General features: G+C 44.4%; 1 protein-coding gene across 2 annotated transcripts; it reads right to left on the bottom strand.

The window, feature by feature from the left end:
* Positions 1–2,251: 2,251 nt before the first annotated feature.
* Positions 2,252–17,663, bottom strand: G2E3 (G2/M-phase specific E3 ubiquitin protein ligase). 2 transcript variants are annotated; one of them, XM_069949425.1, is made up of 15 exons: positions 17,308–17,663; positions 16,113–16,173; positions 14,355–14,452; positions 13,890–13,991; positions 13,311–13,435; positions 12,631–12,796; positions 12,414–12,520; positions 11,351–11,467; positions 11,030–11,154; positions 10,632–10,755; positions 8,914–9,203; positions 7,735–7,916; positions 4,511–4,683; positions 3,534–3,742; positions 2,252–2,737 (listed from the first exon to the last, which is right to left on the bottom strand). In XM_069949425.1, exons 2-15 carry the CDS (start codon positions 16,147–16,149, stop codon positions 2,508–2,510), a joined length of 2,085 nt encoding a protein of 694 aa, XP_069805526.1. In that variant the 5' UTR covers positions 16,150–16,173; positions 17,308–17,663; the 3' UTR covers positions 2,252–2,507. The 2 variants fall into 2 exon arrangements, with proteins under 2 accessions (XP_069805526.1, XP_069805527.1); XM_069949426.1 differs by having other exon boundaries at positions 16,113–16,170.
* Between the last annotated feature and the right edge of the window lie 434 nt (positions 17,664–18,097).

Raw genomic sequence — 18,097 nt, 5'->3', positions numbered from 1 at the left:
AAGCAGGTCATCCCAGGATACTACAGCACACAAGTAGTAATATCTGTACTGTGATATGTAACCATCCAAAAGAAAGTATGACACATGAATTCCTAGCAACGTAATGTAGGAAAAGACAACAAATAAAAATATAGAGCAACATATAAATATAATACATTGCCAATCCTTTGGATTGGTAGCTTAGTCCCACATGTATTGGCAACCTGAACTATGAGGTTAGGCTTCAACCAGTCAAAAAGTTGAGTGCAAACTTATTAACAGGATCTGTTTCCTATGCTATATACACAATGCTGTACAGAGGCCTCTGTGCCGATACCGAGAAGAGACTTAGTTGGCTCAGAGTCCAGGACTCTTTTGGAACCTGCTACCATGATGGACGCGGAAGATGGTGACAGTTTTTGACTTTGTCTCTGCTTGACACTCATCTAAGTGCTTCTCTCCCCCATCTCTCTTCTCACTGCAGGAGACTGGAGAACAGGGATGCGGAACCTTCGGCCGTCCAGCTGTTGCAAAACTACAATTACCATCATGCCTGGACAGCCGTTGGCTGTCCAGGCATGATGGGAATTGTAATTTTGCAACAGCTGGACGGCCGAAGGTTCCCCATCCCTGCTGTAGAAGGTCTATGGAGCAAGGACAGAGACACGAAGAGAAGACCACCACCGATTGCTCCACAGACCCCAGAAGAAGTGCTCGACTGAGCCCTTCTCCCCTCAGCTTGCTGCCGGAGACGTCTCCATAGACTCACAACTGAAACGGTTACCTGCAGTTAGCCATTATTGGAAATATATATTATCCAAATGACCTTTTAACGTTTGAGCTAGTCATTTACTACCAGCTACAACTAATATACAGTTACGTATGTGATCTGGACCTAATGATGCCCTGACAACTTTACCCTTTAAAAAGGAGGTCCCACCAAATTAAAAAAAAAGGCAGGCGGGCAGTGGGGTGTGGGAAACTTCCCTCACACCACCAGCGCTGCTCCAGATTTCTGATGACGGCTGCCGGATGTCATTTTCGGATGGAAACTGGGCGCGCCCCGTACTAGGCTCTTCTAGCTGCAACGTCATGACCCGCCCATTCAGAAACGCAGTGACCGGGGCGGTCCAGCCCCAGTCACTGATTGGCTGATCAGGCAATCACTCAGCTGGGGGCATGACATTGCAGCTGGAGGGGGTGCAGGACACTGGCTGCAGTCAGCTCGACCCTGGAGCGCCACTAGGGGGCACGAGGACGGGCAAGATTACTTAGTTTAATATCTTCCAGCAGCCCCCTGCCTTCCTCCTTTTTTTTAGTCAGGGGTCTGGATTCTGGGAGATTCTAGCAAGAACTATATGGCACACTATACAGGCCAATCATACGCACCGCCCCAACAATAACAATAATATTAGGGGATAAAAATTGAATAAAATTAGTCTTTTTTTTTTTTTTTTGCTTTGCAAGCAAAAAAAAAGATAAAAACAATGTAACAAATTATTGTTTAAAACACATCTGGCATGCAGTAGAGAAGACTGTTAAACGTAAAACGGCCCGAAAGATAAATCTGTTCGGGACATTATTCTCTTGGTTAGAAAAAGTATCTGCGATTTCAGTTTAAGTGATACAAAAAGAGGATTTCCCAACAAATAAAGTTAGATGGGCCCTGTCAATTAAAAAAAAAAAAAAAAAAAAATGCATGATGGGAATTGTAGTTTTGCAACAGCTTTAGAAGGGCAAAGTTCCACATCCCTGTCCTAGAGACGTTGGGGTATTGCAATAGTTGGAGCAGGAAGAAGCATCCATATAAGTGCTTCGTCTCACAGCTTGGTGCAGGAGATGGTCTCCATTGTAAATCTATGAAGACCATCACCATCTAGCTGGAACAATCAGCTCCTCAAAACTATTGACATCCCAAAGGTTTTTTTTTTTTTTAAGTGATAGTCACCATTTAAGCTTCCCAATAGATCACCTTAGATGAATGTAAGGGCGGGTTCACACTACGGAATTCTCGCAGACAATGTCCGCGGAATTCCGTCAGCTGTCCGCCTGCACATCTGGGCGCCTTTCCGCCGACTCCATAGACACCATTCTATGGGCCGGCGTATTCCGCTATACGCTGAAAGAAGTGTCATGTCACTTCTTTTAGCGGATCGCGGAATACGCCGGCCCATAGAATGGTGTCTATGGGGCCGGCGGAAAGGCGCCCAGATGTGCGGGTGGACAGCTGACGGAATTCCGCGGACATTGTCCGTGAGAATTCCGTAGTGTGAACCCGCCCTAAGTACCGACGTTCCGCCACATTAAGCGCTCAGTATGCCGATTAGTTTACAGAGAATAAAGAGTTTTCCTGAGGAGCTCCTGAACCAACACCTCCTTATGTGATCAGTTAAAAAATATAAAGAGAAGAAGCAAGAAAGCAAGTACTTTAAAAGTCATCGGCCACAGTGTCCGTCCCATCTAAACAACTAGTGGCCTAAGAGCTAACAGCAGCAACATGAACGTCCGCATCCTCCACATACGGGGGTCTATCCTTTCGTCAGTGCGGCACTTATGGCCTTGTCCATGTTTTTCCTGAATTCCTCGTAGCTGCAGTCCCCGGGAAGATCCATGCTGTAGGTCATTTTGTTTGAGGAGGGAAATATATTTTGACAGTGGAACATGATGGTTGGCTGAGGCGTAAAACCGGCCGGAGGAATGGAGTCTATGCCTGTCGCAAAACTTAAAATGTCCTCCAATGTAACGGCGGTGGCACCATCTGCAGAGATAAAAGCAAGCAGGTGATTAGTTATGATAGGTTATGGCTGCATATTCATAAAGGAATTATTTCATTCGACTTAAAGGGGTTCTCCGGCCTATGGGACCACCTCAGTCACATGCAGAATGATGGGGGAGAGATAATTCCTTCAAGCAATTGGTCAGGGTTTGAACACCTAGACCTTGACCTATCAAAGCTTTTGACTTTAAAGTGTACTTGTCTTTAAAATAAACTTATGACATGTGACATGTCAAAAGGTTTGACCAATGGGGGCCTCACTGCCGAGACCTGCACCATTAAAGAGAAGCGTGCTGCTCTTCCCTGCTGTTGATCGCAGTGGGTCTCACTGCTGGGACCTGCTGTGATCAGGAGATAAAGCCGCGGAGATGGCCCGGTAGCAGCATGATCCGCTCCCTGTACTCTTGCCAATTCTAACCTCAACCTTGTCAAAATGAGCCAATCAGGAGGTACAGCCAGGGAGGGGATTGTGCTCCTGATCAGAGCAAGGAGATCCGCTGCGATCAATAACTTTGTCTTCAGTTTGGGTGGGTGCAGGTTTTGTAATCAACTCTATTAAAGTGAATGGAGCTTAATTGCAAACCACACCTGAACTGGAGACAAGAGTGGTGCTGTCTCTGGAAGGAAGTGACTATGTTTTTCTAACATTGGATAACCACTTTAAAGGGGTATTCCAGCTCTAGGGTAAAACTGGGATACCCCTTTAAAGTGGTTATCCAATGTTAGAAAAACATAGAAATACCCCTTTAAGACATGCACATTAACCCAGAAAACTGACCTCCGGTGTCTTCTAGATAGGCTTCCCATAGATTGATGGCGTTACACTGCTGACTGTGTCTGAGGCCTCTGTGATAGGTGATGGTGAAGAGGTCGGACAGCACTTTTGTAGTTAGCTTCTCAGGCTTCATGCACAGAACACTCCAAAAGGCAGTGGGGTAAGTCTGGATGTTCTCAAGAACGCCGAGTGTCTTCAAGCCTTCTTTGAACCTAAAAGCACAAACATGATCATAAATTCTAAATTGTATGTTCCATTTCTTATAATAGAGTAGATGCAACACCCCTGCTGGTACTGTATACAATACCGGTGCTTGTACCATTGCTTATAATAGATCTGAGCAGGCAAATACACCGCAACATGTATACCAGACAGAAAAAGCACAGTGAGGCTGGGTTCACACTGCACTTTTGCTGTCCATTTAACGTATCCGTTTTTAAATGGTTACTATTAAAGTACACAAAATCGCAGTCAACCACATTTTTATGTACACCTAAAAAAACACGCATCTGTTTTGATCCTTTTTTATAATGAAAGTCAATGAAAAAACGGGTCCAAACGGATCCCAGAGAACTGCATCAGATTTTTTTTTTTTATTATTTTTTTTTTTAAATAAAACATACATTAAATGGACTGTAAAACGTAATGTGACCCCAGCCTTATCTGGTTCCTAATTATCATGTCTGTTGTGTACAGCACTAACAATCAGTGTCAGTGACACCTCTGGGTATGTGCACACTACAGAATCCCGTCGTATCACCCGCCGTCGCCGCACGCATCTCTGTTGGTCCCATAGGCTTCATTCTATGGTTTGCCAAATTCCGCCATCCACCCATTATTGCAGTTTCTACCAATAATTCTAAAAAAAACCGACGTGGAAATGGGCGGCCTTTATTGGATCATTAATGCTGGGAGAAGAGCCTGGCTAAGTGCTTCTCTTTGGCTAACTGCGACCCACCCCTCTGCAGGAGAAGTGTTACCTTTCAAGTGGTTGCTGCACTCGGCAAATGACGTGGTAAGCCAGAATATTCTTGATCAGGATGCTTTTCTCGCTGACAGATTGTACAAGTCGTAAACTACCAGTCTTCTCCAGGTAGTCATAGTAGTGAGCGATGACCGCCTTCAAGTCATTAATCCGATGAGAAGACTGTATCTGTGACAACACAGAGGAGAAGAGATTACACACCGGGCTGCGGAAACATTTACAATTCAGAAGGACAGAATGAGATTTAGGCCATCAATTTCTTTAAAAAAAGATGTAAACAAGTCCCTGGCAGGCTTTATCTGCAACACTGTAGCTTTTTTTTAATGCTCTGATGTTATTAAAGGAGAAGTCCGGTGAAAATTTTTATTAAAGTATTGTAATGCCCCCCAAAAGTTATACAAATCACTAATATACACTTATTACGGGAAATGCTTATAAAGTGCCTTTTTTACTGCTTTAAGGCTTCACTTCCTGGATAACATGGTGATGTCACTTCCTGGATAACATGGTGATGTCACTTCCTGGATATCATGGTGATGTCATGCCCCAACTCCCAGAGCTGTGCGGGCTGTGGCTGCTGGAGAGGATGATGGCAGGGGGACACAGGGCACTGGAAGGACACTGAGCATCCCTCTGCCATCATCCTCTCCAGCAGCCACAGCCCGCACAGCTCTGGGAGTCGGGTCGTGACATCACCATGCTATCCAGGAAGTGACGTCTTGATGCAGTAGTAAGTGCAGGGAAAAAAGCCCTTTATGTGCATTTCCCCTAATAAGTGTATATTGGTGATTTGTATAACTTTTGGGGGGCAACACAATACTTTTTTGCAGGACTTCGAAGCAGTCCACAATTTTTTTTTTGGGTTCGCCCCCACTAGGTGCTGGCGGCTTCATTCCAGCCCCGCGGCACCGTTCAAATCCGGCACGTGCTCACGTCATCCGCTGCGGTGACCCCTCTTCTGTCATCTGTGATTGAACGGCATGCTTTCCCATGCATTCTCTAAGCGTGTGACTTCCGGTGTTCAATTAAAGGAGACAGAAGAGAGGTCACAGCAACAGAGCACGCTCTGGATTTGAACGGCTCAGCGGGACCGGAATAAAGCTGTGCCGCGGGACACCTATCATCTGTGGTTCGTATATGTGCCAGCGCCTAGCCGGGGGGCTGAACTGCTTCTTTAACCCTCACAGCATTACAAAGAAGATACAATGTTGCAGATCAAGCCTGCCAGGCTGGGCGATATTGGCCTGGCCCTAAATCAATCTCGCAATTCATTGTACATGTAGCCGCGGTAACGATAATTGACCGATAATTACGCTACGTCCCTTTTCTAAGCCACACCTCTTTTGCAAGCCACACCCACCTGGTCATGCCTAACTGGCAAAGTAGCTCACTGAGCATCAACCTGAGGCTGTAATATTTCTATTATTTGTCATTATTAGGGGGTCTCAGAGGCGGGGATGTGTAAATACAGGAATACAGCAATATACACACACTACAGAACATGTATACACAGATATACAGCTATGCACAACAAAAAGACGTGTATAAACAGGAATACACCAATATACACACTACAGGACCAACATTTGACCATTCAGGCCCCCAAGAGTTATATAGTGGTACATGCTTTATCCATATGATGCCCACAGTGTGCAATAATGCCATCCCAGCTGTGCCTATATAGTATTGCCCAGCTGTGCCCATACAGTAGTAATGCCATCCCAGCTGTGCCCATATAGTAATAATGCCTTCTCTGCTGTGCCCATATAGTAATAATGCCATCCCAGCTGTGCCCATACAGTAATAATGCCTTCTCTGCTGTGCCCATATAGTAGTAATGCCCTCTCAGGTCAGGGGTGAGGGGGACGTACGGATGCGGCGGAGACACATGGGCACGCTGGGCGAGGGGTCAAGAGGACAGGGCCGCATGGGCATGCCGAGCACGGCGGGTGAAAATACTGCAGATACTGTCCTGGTAAAGTTGAGATCGGTTAACCGACGCCAGCGACGGTATCGGTATTTTCACGGTATACCACCCAGCCCTACAGGGACTTGTTTACATCAGCTGTCTGAGAAGGGAGGGGGGGGGGGGGGGGGGGGGGGAGACAGAGAGAAAAGATCACACACAGTTGTCTGTGTCTTCAGCAGAAAGCAGCAGTTTAGAACTGGGGAGATTAGACTAAATAAATAACAAGTATGGAAGGAATTGTTAGTCTCATTGTGGGCAATAACATATGTAAAGTTATAATAGTGGTAAAAGGAAGAGGTTGGTGGGATTCATCTGGCGCAAACACCGGCCACGTTCCCCTGTTCCTTCTCTGAATGAATCTTCACTTGACAGACCTCAGAGTCTGTGGCTCACCTTCCAGCACAATATAAACACAGTGCTTTACTCCTGGGTTCAAATCCTCCATAGATCCAAAGTTTTCCATTAATCGTAATCACTCGGTCTAGGTCTAATAACATACAGACAATTGCCGCTGGCCAATAATGACCATATTACTTCCAATTAAAACTAAGAATACGGCTGTATGACCTATCTTGCATACAGGCCAACATTATGTACACATGTACACTAGTCTACAAGGCACAAAAAAAAAACCTCAGCAGTAAAGGGTGACTATGATCTTTGATATGGCGACCAAATAAATGCGTCTGGTGTGCACAAAAGCCCAAATCAATACAGTAGTGCAGTCCCATAGGTCTCAATATGACATGAAATACATTTGGAAGTGATGTCGAACCCCTCCTATCTGACATTCTTAATGGGGATCTGGAACCATGTTGTTCTACTGTATGTTCCCTTACTCCATTGGATCGCATGGTTGAACCAGTTGATTCAGACAATTAGTTCTGTTACTTCACACATATGCATGTTTCTCCAAAGTGTGTTTTGACCTGCACATGCAGCGACGTTTGTGTTATTTTTTTTTCTTTGCATATACATATGTAAAGTTATGTTTGAGTTAAATTTAAGGATGCCTATAAAGAAGTTTTCTACCCACAGGATAGGCAACCAGAAAGTGATCAGATCCATGGGGAAGAGGAAGTGTACAGGGATGCAGAAGATCTCTACCCCATTACATATATGTATGTAGCACACATCTGATTTTACTAACTTTGCCTTGTGAGACAACCCTTTAAACCCAGCAATACAAAAGACTACCGCGCTACCTAGAGGAAACAAACCATGCAGATCGACTTCCTATAGTATCTTACCTTTAATATTGCCTGTAAGACATTGGGATCAGCGACATCTTCTATCATAGGTTGTATGTGGTGAGAATCATATATGAGGCAATAGAAGAGGGTCTGCGAAAAAAAGCTTGGTGCCGGCCCACCATGAACCAATGCCAGAGCCACCATTCTACCAGCTTCATAATACAGGTCCTTCTCCAGAGCTGCGGGATGAGAAAAAACACTAGATCGTGAATATTCAGTGTCTATGAATTCATGTAATTTACCTCTATTAAAAAAATTCTAGTCTTCCAGTACTTATCAACTGCTGTATGTTCTACAGGAAGTGGTGTATTCTTTCCTGTTGGACAGAGTTGGCAGTCAGTGTCAGGAACTGTCCAAAGCAGTAGCAAATCCCCATAGAAAACCTTTCCTGCTCTATAGACTGAAAGAATACACCACTTCCTGCAGGACATACAGCAACTGTCTTGTAAGACTAGAATTTTTATTTTTTTATTTAAAGGGGTAGTGAGGCACTAAACATTTATTCACAAAATAACACACATTACAAAGTTATACAACTTTGTAAGGTGTGTCATGTATGTTAATGGCCCCCTTCCCCGTGTTTCCCCCCACATCCACGCTAGACCCGAAGTGTGATGCATTATACTCACCTGATTCGTGTCGACCCCCGGCCACAGTTATGCTCAGCCAATCGCAGCTGAGCACAGTTATGACGCGGCATAGGGTGGGTGGGGTGGAACACGGGGAAGGGGGCCATTCACATACATAACACACATTACAAAGTTCAATAACTTTGTAATGTGTGTTATTTTGGGAATAAATGTTTAGCGCCGTACTACCCCTTTAAGTACTGTATAGGGTATAATATGTGTAATTTACTTATATTAATAAATCTCAAGTGTTCCAGAACTTATCAGCTGCTGTATGCCCTGCAGGAAGTGGTGTATTCTTTACAGTCTGGAGAGCAGGAGGTTTTCTATGGGGATTTGCTACTACTCTGGACAGTTCCTGACATGGACAGAGGTGGCAGCAGAGAGCACTGTGTCAGACTGGAAAGAATACACCACTTCCTGCAGGGCATACAGCAGCTGATAAGTACTGGAAGACTGGACATTTTTGTAATAGAAGCACATAATATACTCAATCCAGTACATATATAATTCTGCATATAGCCCTGCAGCGAGCTATTACACTTACCATCCATGTTTAATGAAAGATTTTTACGTTCAGCTCCTTCAAACATGTTGGAGTTCTGGATGACATCAAATAGCAACTTAAAGTAACAGGGCGGAGACAGGTCTGAGGTTTTCAATTGTTCGTTGGTGTAGGTTATCTGTAGAGAGTTGTATGGAGAAAAACATCTCATCCGGAAACATCTGAGGGAACTGCTCCAGAGGGACTTGTGTTGCACTTTCGCAGTAAACTTGGAATTATTGATCTGAGATTTCAGCTCTTGCAGGATATCAGAGATGTGTCTTTGAACCTGCCTAGGAGGAGGGAAAAAAATTTAAGCTATTATACAAGGCTCTTAGAGATTACAATTTTCCACCTACGACATAAGGGGAGGCATATCTGTCATTAAAGGACAACTCCGGCCAAAATGTATTTTTTAATATGTTGTTAAATAAGCAAAAGTTAGATAAATTCCTAATGTACACTGATTATGGGAAATGCACATATAGTGCTGTTATCCGCAATTGAGTAGATCAGGAAGGGTTCAATTTCTCAAAAAGAAAAAAAAAAAAAAAAAATTGATGTCAAGTCTATTCCTGGAAAGTCCAGCAGAGGGCGCAGTATAGGTAGAAATTACATGTAAAAAATGCTAAACTTTTTCACATGTAATTCCTACATATACTTGCCCCCTGCTGGACCTTTCAGGAATAGACTTGTGACATCAATTTTTTTTTTTTGATAAATTGAACCCTGCCTGATCTACTTAATTGAGGGAAATAGCACTATATCTCCTAGATTAGGAATTTATCTAACTTTGCCTATATTATACATTTTGGCTGGAGTTGTCCTTAAAGAACATGCCTTACACATGGAGCTTATCTTGTGCAGCGAGATGGAAATTACAAGGAGCTAGAGAAAGTGCTTTGCCGTGCTCCTCTTCCTGCTATATCTACAGATCGGTGAGGATCCTGATTGATTAAACTTTTGACAGGTCTCTGATATGTCAAAAGTATTTCAAAACAACAAGGACACTTTAAAAAAAATGTGTCGGATAACAAATTTCCAATAACTTAAAGGGGTTCTCTGGCCAAAAAAGTCTGATGAGCACCCTGAAGAGTGGTGACCTGCAACTGCAGCTTTTTCATCCCGACCACAATTCTGTTTACTGTGTGGGTGCCGATCAGCTGATCGGTGTGAATGGCAGTTGTTGGCACCCTGATGGTCAGTGACTGATGAGCCATCTAGTGGATAAATCAGTCTATTCTGGCAGGAAAACCCCTTTATGGTGCGTTCACACCTACAGGATCTGCAGCTGATTTTCTGCAGCAGATTTCATTTAAATAACTGAACACAGCATCAAATCTGCTGCAGATCCTGTAGGTGTGAACGCACCCTTAAAGTACAGTCAGAGGAGAGAGAAATGAGGTATCATCATCTGCTTACATGTATATTGCAGTGTCGCTGTCAGAAACCATGATCCTATTGACCTCAATGAAAGACGGGGAAGCATGTAAATAAGTGATGACATGTCACTTTATTTCCACATGCTTATGCTCTAAAGCTCCCACTGAAGTCAATGGGGGCTACAGGGCTATGGGGTGAGGGCTTCCCGCAGTTCACCGAAAGCTGTGTAACACTTATTCTTTGCTCATGTGAACCTATCCTTACTGTAAAATCTTCCCCAAAGTACAAACTCACAGGGTTCTTTATCACGGACAGACGATACCGTGAATGGTACTTACTTTAATATAACTTGTCTTGATGTTCTTGATTGGCGTCTACACTTTGGAGATGGCTGCTCGGCATCAAACCCCGAATTATCAAGGGTTTCTGACCAATTCAGAGATGCAGGGTGTGATCGCTTTACTGCAATGAAAGACAGTGGAAGGGGGGGGGGGGCATAAAACCCATACTTCAGAAATTAGTTACCTCCATAATAAATATCTTTACAGAGAAAAAGTTACAACTTCAATCTCTTAAGACTCTACAATGCCCTGTGGCAAATCATCACCATCATCATGAGTATAGACAGACAATCAACCTTTTCAAGACACAAAAGGAGAAAAAAAAAAAAAAAAAAACACAACACACACACACACACACACACACACACACACACACACAAAAGAAGTCTCGTTACCTGGGGAGCAGACGATGCTGCAACATTCTGCACATTCCCAGCTCTGGTTCCCGTTCTCCACTGAGGAGCAGGCGACGTGCGTACCACTGGATCCACACGACTGGCAACGAACTATTTCCCACTTACTGTTATGGGAGAGGGATAGAAGAGAAACAGATAAATGTCAATTGAAGAACAGACATGATGAAACTTTCACTTCTAGATGAAATCAGAGAAGAAAAAACAAAAACCCTTTTAAGTTTAACCCTTCAGGTTGGGCCCATTTCTCAGGATGTTTATGGATGGTTAGTAAGTTATAGACACAATCTAGAACATAATCACCTTTCTGGAATATTATAATCCCGACCGTTCCGGCACAGGCACTTTTTAACATCACAACGCTGATGTCGGACTAGAAGTTCCTGGAAAGCATTTTCTTCTAGCTCCCATGATGCATCTCTACAAGGAAATAAAGGAGAAAAAAAAAATTAAAAAAATTTACTTAAAAGGTTTGTCCCATCTTAATACATTCTGCTTGGCCGTGTTTTGTCTCGCTCTCACTTCTGCATTTGGCGTGGGGGGAGCGAGGATGGGGCGCAGCGGTGCTCACCTGAACGTGCTCGGCTCTTCTGTGTCTCCCTCCGACATTATACACACATCTCTAGGGACAATCTAAGCCATAGAGACATGTGGGATGTCAGGGGGAGACATAAGATAAGTAAAAACATACTTACCAGCTCCCGACCACCAGTCCCATCAATATCCAGCCTCTGCTATCATAGCTGATAGTGGTGATCGGGATCCAAGGCAACAGCTGTCAACATGACAGCAAGTGAAGAGGGACAAACTTCAGAAGACAGCAATTTTGCTTTTGCTATGCATGTTCCCATCACCTAACAAACATTTAGGTCATGGGAATGCCCCTTTAAAGGGAACCTGTCAGGTGACAGGCTCCCGACCCCCCGCTAGAGCCCCCTATACTTACCTGATCGCTCCTGAGAGGAGTCCGATGCCCATAGAGAATGAATGGTGAGTCCGACGCTCCATTCATTCTCTGAGCGTCGGACTCATCTCAGGAGCGCACGCGCCAGGCTTCGGGCGATGAAATCTCTGTCACCGGACCAGGTCAAGAAGCGGGACCCGGCGCGATCAGGTAAGTATAGGGGGCTCTAGCGGAGGGTCGGGAGCCTGTCACCCCGGCATGGGGGGTGACAAGTCCTCTTTAAGAATGAAAAGCTTTTTCTGTGTACTACTACACACTTCTCCAGGTCCGTTCTTCTGATCATTGGGGGGAGGGGGATGGGCGGGAAAAAACACCAAAATTTTGACGTAAACATGGAAGAATCCAAGAGCATCTCAAATACTGTACTCAGATAAGCAATAGAGCTTTGTAAAAACAGCCCACCTTTCTGGAATGTGGATCCCCATCCGCAGCATCTCTTTCTGAAACACGTCTCTGTTATTGCATACCGTACAGCGAAAGAAGAATAGGCCGGCGCTCAGTGCTTGATACTGCAATAGAAAAAGAACATGTAAGGAGATAAAAAAGCCAAAACAAGATGTTAAGAAGTGAAAAGATAGAGATGACTGTGACTGTAGGATACGAAGAACAATAAAGATACCTGCAGGCAGTCTCTATGGTACCAGGAGGTCTTGCAGCAAGGTCCTCGTAGTACGTGGTAAGAAGGAACATGGTCGATATTCTCCAGGCATATTGTGCACGGAGAAGACTCGTTGCTTTGTGTGGAGAGAGGTTTCTGGACGGGCCGATGCTCCCAGCAGTAAGAGCTACAACAGAACAAAGGATTATAGGAAAATGAGACAAAGCTCCGTGCAGTAGGAATAGGATGGGAGCCATGATAACACGTCGCAACTCCTGGCATCAGCTAAAATGTCACCGACTCTGTACCAGCACGTAGCCGCTCCCAAACCGCCGGTACTGCATGGTAGAGGTCCTCACACATGTCCACTGGAGGTAAGCCTGTCTCCTGGAGACGATATTTTGAAGGAAAATGACTTATTGCTGCAGCAGGGCAGGAAGTCGATCTGGGGTCGCATAGAGCATCCATGCCCTAGGGCTGCAGCACCTCTTTTCCGGCTCTGCAGGCTGACCCCCGACCTGAACATGGCGTGAGGACCCCTACAACGTGGTACTGGCGGTTTGAGGGTGGCTACATGCTGGTACAGAGTCACTTTAAGAAAACACTACATCACAGTCCTGCAGGAAGTGGTGGATATTCTGCCTGTAAACCTGAAACATATCAGTCCCAGCAATAAATTATCCATAAAAGCAATAAATTACCTGAAAATGTCCATGAACTGGAAAATGCATTGCCTTTCTGTCCCACAAGGAAAATGGTACCCCCGTTTGCAACGAGGAAACACACAGCCGATGGACGCTCCGTGCAATTTACAAACACAGCATCTCTGGGAATGGAAGGGAGAAGCTTTTTTTTTAAATAAGTGAAACACAATTTTTAAATGAAGGAAATCCCCAATTTTCAGGTGGACCCATAGAGGGCAACTCCTTTGGCTGAAAGAGTACAGCACCATAGAGTGTTGTACACCATCCTGCCTAGTGAATAAAGGGGAGCACAGCCAACATGGCTGCACTAATGTCACACCATGGGGGAGATTTATCAAACATGGTGTAAAGTAAAAACTGGCTCAGTTGCCCCTAGCAACCAATCAGATTCCACCTTTCATTTTCCAAAGAGTCTGTGAGAAATGAAAGTGGAATCTGATTGGTTGCTAGGAACAACTGGGCCAGTTTCACTCTACACCATGTTTGATAAATCTCCCCCACTATCTATATGTAAGATATAACCAAGCTTACATAAAAGGACATACATAGATCTATATACTTATATTATACAATTACCAATTTCCTGGCTCGGTTTATTTCTTTCTTGATGTCACTGACCAGGAATCCATATATACCCTCACCTTCATTGCCCCTTTGCCAGATTCCACTGGAAAGCAGCTAGGAGAACAATAACGCACATTCAATTGTCATGACATGAACAGAGCATTATAGATAGATAGAAGATAGACGATAGATAGATCAAAACTTATCAAAAAAAGCAATGTAAAGCTTGGATCACACTGCATTTTTTTCAGTCCGTTTTTTAATCTTTTTTGGGGCAAAAAAAACATACATGCGTGCATCTGTTTTAAACCATTTTTCCACTGACTTCTGTTATTTAAAAAAAAATAAAATTGGATGCGTTTGATCAGTTTTTTAAATAATGGAAGTCAATGGAAGGATGAATCAAAAGGGATGCAAACAATTGCAAAAATTTGGTGTGAACCTAGACGTACATGTTATAGCCCCTTATGTACTCACCAGGCAGTAATAATGCAGAGTCAAGTCGTGTTCTTTGTAGGTTTTCTTCTCCCCGTATTTCTCAGTGCAGTCATCTGTACGTCCACACAGCATGCAGGCTGTAAGGATGATACAAATAGGCGGATATGTATATTATATACAGATATGTGCTGTATATACTAGAATGCATCTAACATCAGAAAGACCCATGCACAGAGACTGATAGCTATCGCTTTATAGAATTGCTGTTGGTCATTGAGCCAATTCTGGGCTCAGCAGTCATGTGGGCGGTCCTACTCAGTGATTGACAGCTCTCTACAGGCAAACAGCTGTCAACCTCCAAGTAGGACCGCCCACATGACTGCTTAGCCTAGAACATAGGTGTCAAACTCAGGCATGATGGGAATTGTAGTTGGAGGGCCCCAGTATGACCCCCCCCCCCCCCCCCCCCAGCCTAGAATGAGCAGAGATTTACATGAATAGATGATAACTTATACTGGAACTTCTCCCACAAAACTATATATCAATCTACTCATCTCCCCCTGCTCTATAATATGAAGCCTGCAGATTGGACGGCATTGTCAATGCGATAAATTCATACAGTTCATACAACGTGGATTTACAAATTTGAAAAACATGGCCACTTTCTTCCAAAAACAGCCCCTCTCCTATCCTCCCGTGGTGCTCTCTCTGCAAGACAGTTACTCTGCTTTTTTCTTTAAAGGGATATTCCAGCGATTGCGGAGGGTCTGAGCTCTGTACCCTCTGCCGATCTCAGTATTGGCCCCCGACTTCTGTATTATGAATAGAGCCGTGGGTATGGCACGTGACCCGCGGCTGTATCCATTCCTATGGAGTGATTGAAAGAGCCGAGTACGCTGGAAGAGCGAAGAACGCGGCTCCATAAGAATGAATAGAGCCACACGTACCCACGGCTATTTATAATACAGAAGCCGGGGGCAATACAGAGATCAGCAGGGGGTATGGAGATCAGACCTCGTGCGTTCCCTAACTTTTCCCCTATCATGTGGTTAGGAGAAAAGTTTATTTTTCCTGGAATACGTCTTTAATCCAACATCCAAATCTAAACTTTGCAGTGGCGAGAAGCGTAAAGGTCCCTGCAATTTTTTTTTTTTACTGTGGCTGTCGGTATAAGGTGTCAGAAAGCCCACCGACATCATCAGATGGAAAATCACTGCTTGACCCCTTCTTCCTTGGAGAGATAAGCTGCTGCCAGAGCTGCCTGGATGCGGCTTACCCGTCCACTGCCCATAGAGAACACAGGAAGGTTTGGTTGTGCCAAGTGTTCCTGCGTATGTTGAGGAAGAGACAGATAACGGCCCGGTTATAAATTAGTACGGCCACCTTGACAATATAAGTATATTAACACCTGAATACAATAAAAGTATATCAGCACCTCAACTCTGCTCTTTCCATATCAGTGACCCCATAATAAGAAGAAGGTATTCAGTATAGAAATTCCAAAACACACGAACACACACAAAAAAAATAAAATAAATAAAAACGGAAGAAAAACTGACAAAAAAAGTGACGCAATTGTGTGCATCCGTTTTGATACGTTTTTCCATTGACTTCCATTATTAAAAAAATAAATAAAAAAAAGTCAATGGAATGTAAGCCAATGGAAAAACACAGTTGCATCTGTTTTTTTTCCCTACTGTTTTTTTATCCGTTTTTTTGCAAAAAAATGGATGAAAAAAAAAAGAAAGAAAGGTAGTGTAAACCCAGGCTAATCTGAACCGAATGATGTGCACTCACCTAAGCTCGCCGGGGATGAAGGGCCGGAGTCGCTCATATTGAAACCTTTGCTCTTAGACTCCTGAAAACAAATACAAAGTATATTAGATTATGTTACTTTTTTATGTTCAATACACAACCAAAAGGGTTATTTCAAATTGCCATGAGGACAACGGGCACCCTGACAGACCTGAAGGGCGGCACTCACCGCCATGTTGTAACCAGTAAAGCTGACAGCGTACAGCGGAGGAATACACAGCTTTGTATAGGAGGAGTGTTGGTGAAAACCAGAAGGGCGGCAGAAGGAACGCTTGTATTGTGATAAACATAGCTACAGCGCCACCTATCAGCAAATTTTTGTACAATTTCTTTTTTCTAATAAATGTTAACTGCACGTTGTCTGAACTGATCTCATTTGGACGCCAGGCGCCACCTCCACCCCCCCCAATAATAAAACTAAAGTCTGTTTTCATGACAGCGCCCATTTAAAGGGAACCAATCAGCACGGATGGGCCGATATGGTTCCCATCAGCGAAGTATAGATTTACTGTGCAGCTCGCGGCAGCTTCATAACGAGGAAAAAAAGATTATTTATTCCAACGCACATGACCAGAAGAGGGGCAGCAACTAGTCATCTAGACAGGGAGCGGCCGTAACTAGTCACACCGCCCTATTGACAGCGCCTGCTCCTTACTACTCACCAGTAAGCACCCCCTCTGGCAGTAAGCGGTACTGCAGGCACCTGCATGACTGGGATGGGTGCCAGCAGTGTGACATGTGACTTCTGAGGTCACTGATTGGCTGCAGCAGTCACATGTCAGCCATCAGTAAACAGACTGGGATACACATTATAAATCCATAACCAGAAAACCGCACAGTGTGAACTACAGCCCAGACTCTGCCATCAGGATCCAAGCTACATGGTCTCCTTATAGTGTGTGTGAACATGGCCTCATACATGTATCCTGTATATAGAGGAGACTGATACACTGTAACAAAGCAGCAGCTGTGTATAGAGCACAGTCCAGGCTGGATACATGTATACAGGATGGTTTATAACAGGATCTTATAACTGAGAGGAGTCCCAGCATCTGCTGCAGCCACCTGTACACTCCTCCTCATCACTGCAAACTTATCAGACACCATTCACATTACAGAAGACGCAGCCAACAAGAAACGCACTGAAGAGAAGGAAAAACACGGCGGACACACATACCCAGGACGGCCGCTCCACGACCCGATCTCCTCCGCTTTCTCTCTCCTCTTCTGTGTTTAAACTGCCCCGAAAATTCAAATCCTAACATCCGGCTCCAACCCGGAAGTCCCTCCGCCTCTGGAAGAGGAGTGTGGGCGGGGCTTGCGTGTCACGCCTCGCTCTCACTGGAGCGGCTCACTTGTGTGGTGGTGGTGGGGGGGATTTTATGGAAGAGATAAACGCTCTCCGGTAGGGGGGATTAAATGCGTTTTTTTCGTTATTAAGTCCCGCTGTATACGACTGTACGAGGCGATTCTGAAGGGAACGTTGTGGATTTGCTTCATTTTAAATTCGTGTTTCACTCAACTGAAAAGCAGCGTGCGTTTTATTAATCGTAACAGTCGTGTGGTATTGACGTTATCGTGACACTAGATGGCAGTGTAACACGAAAATAATAATAGGAAGTACAAGGGCGGCTGTGGTAGTGGCGTTATCGTGACACTAGATGGCGGTGTAACACGAAAATAGTAATAGGAAGTACAAGGGCGGCTGTGGTAGTGGCGTTATCGTGACACTAGATGGCGGTGTAACACGAAAATAATAATAGGAAGTACAAGGGCGGCTGTGGTAGTGGCGTTATCGTGACACTAGATGGCGGTGTAACACGAAAATAGTAATAGGAAGCACAAGGGCGGTTGTGTTCACACTCAGTATAGGGCTACAGTATGTTTTCATACAGTATTTTTGCTCAGTATTTTGCAACCAAAACCAGGAGTGGACGGCCGCCATTTAACAGCTGTTATTTTAAAAC

The sequence above is a fragment of the Dendropsophus ebraccatus genome, chromosome 13 (assembly GCF_027789765.1).
Source record: "Dendropsophus ebraccatus isolate aDenEbr1 chromosome 13, aDenEbr1.pat, whole genome shotgun sequence".
Taxonomy (NCBI): Eukaryota; Metazoa; Chordata; class Amphibia; order Anura; family Hylidae; genus Dendropsophus; species Dendropsophus ebraccatus.
This window is presented reverse-complemented; position numbering and strand designations above follow the sequence as displayed.

What these genes read in the sequence shown, in the direction of transcription:
- G2E3 (XM_069949425.1), bottom strand. Translation starts at nt 16,149, where the DNA reads ATGAGCGACTCCGGCCCTTCATCCCCGGCGAGCTTAG. An exon ending in CTCTGCATTATTACTGCCTG is followed by an intron (nt 13,992 to 14,354) that starts GTGAGTACATAA and finishes TTGTTCTCCTAG; the next exon opens with CTGCTTTCCAGTGGAATCTG. An exon ending in TAAACCGAGCCAGGAAATTG is followed by an intron (nt 13,436 to 13,889) that starts GTAATTGTATAA and finishes TTCCATTCCCAG; the next exon opens with AGATGCTGTGTTTGTAAATT.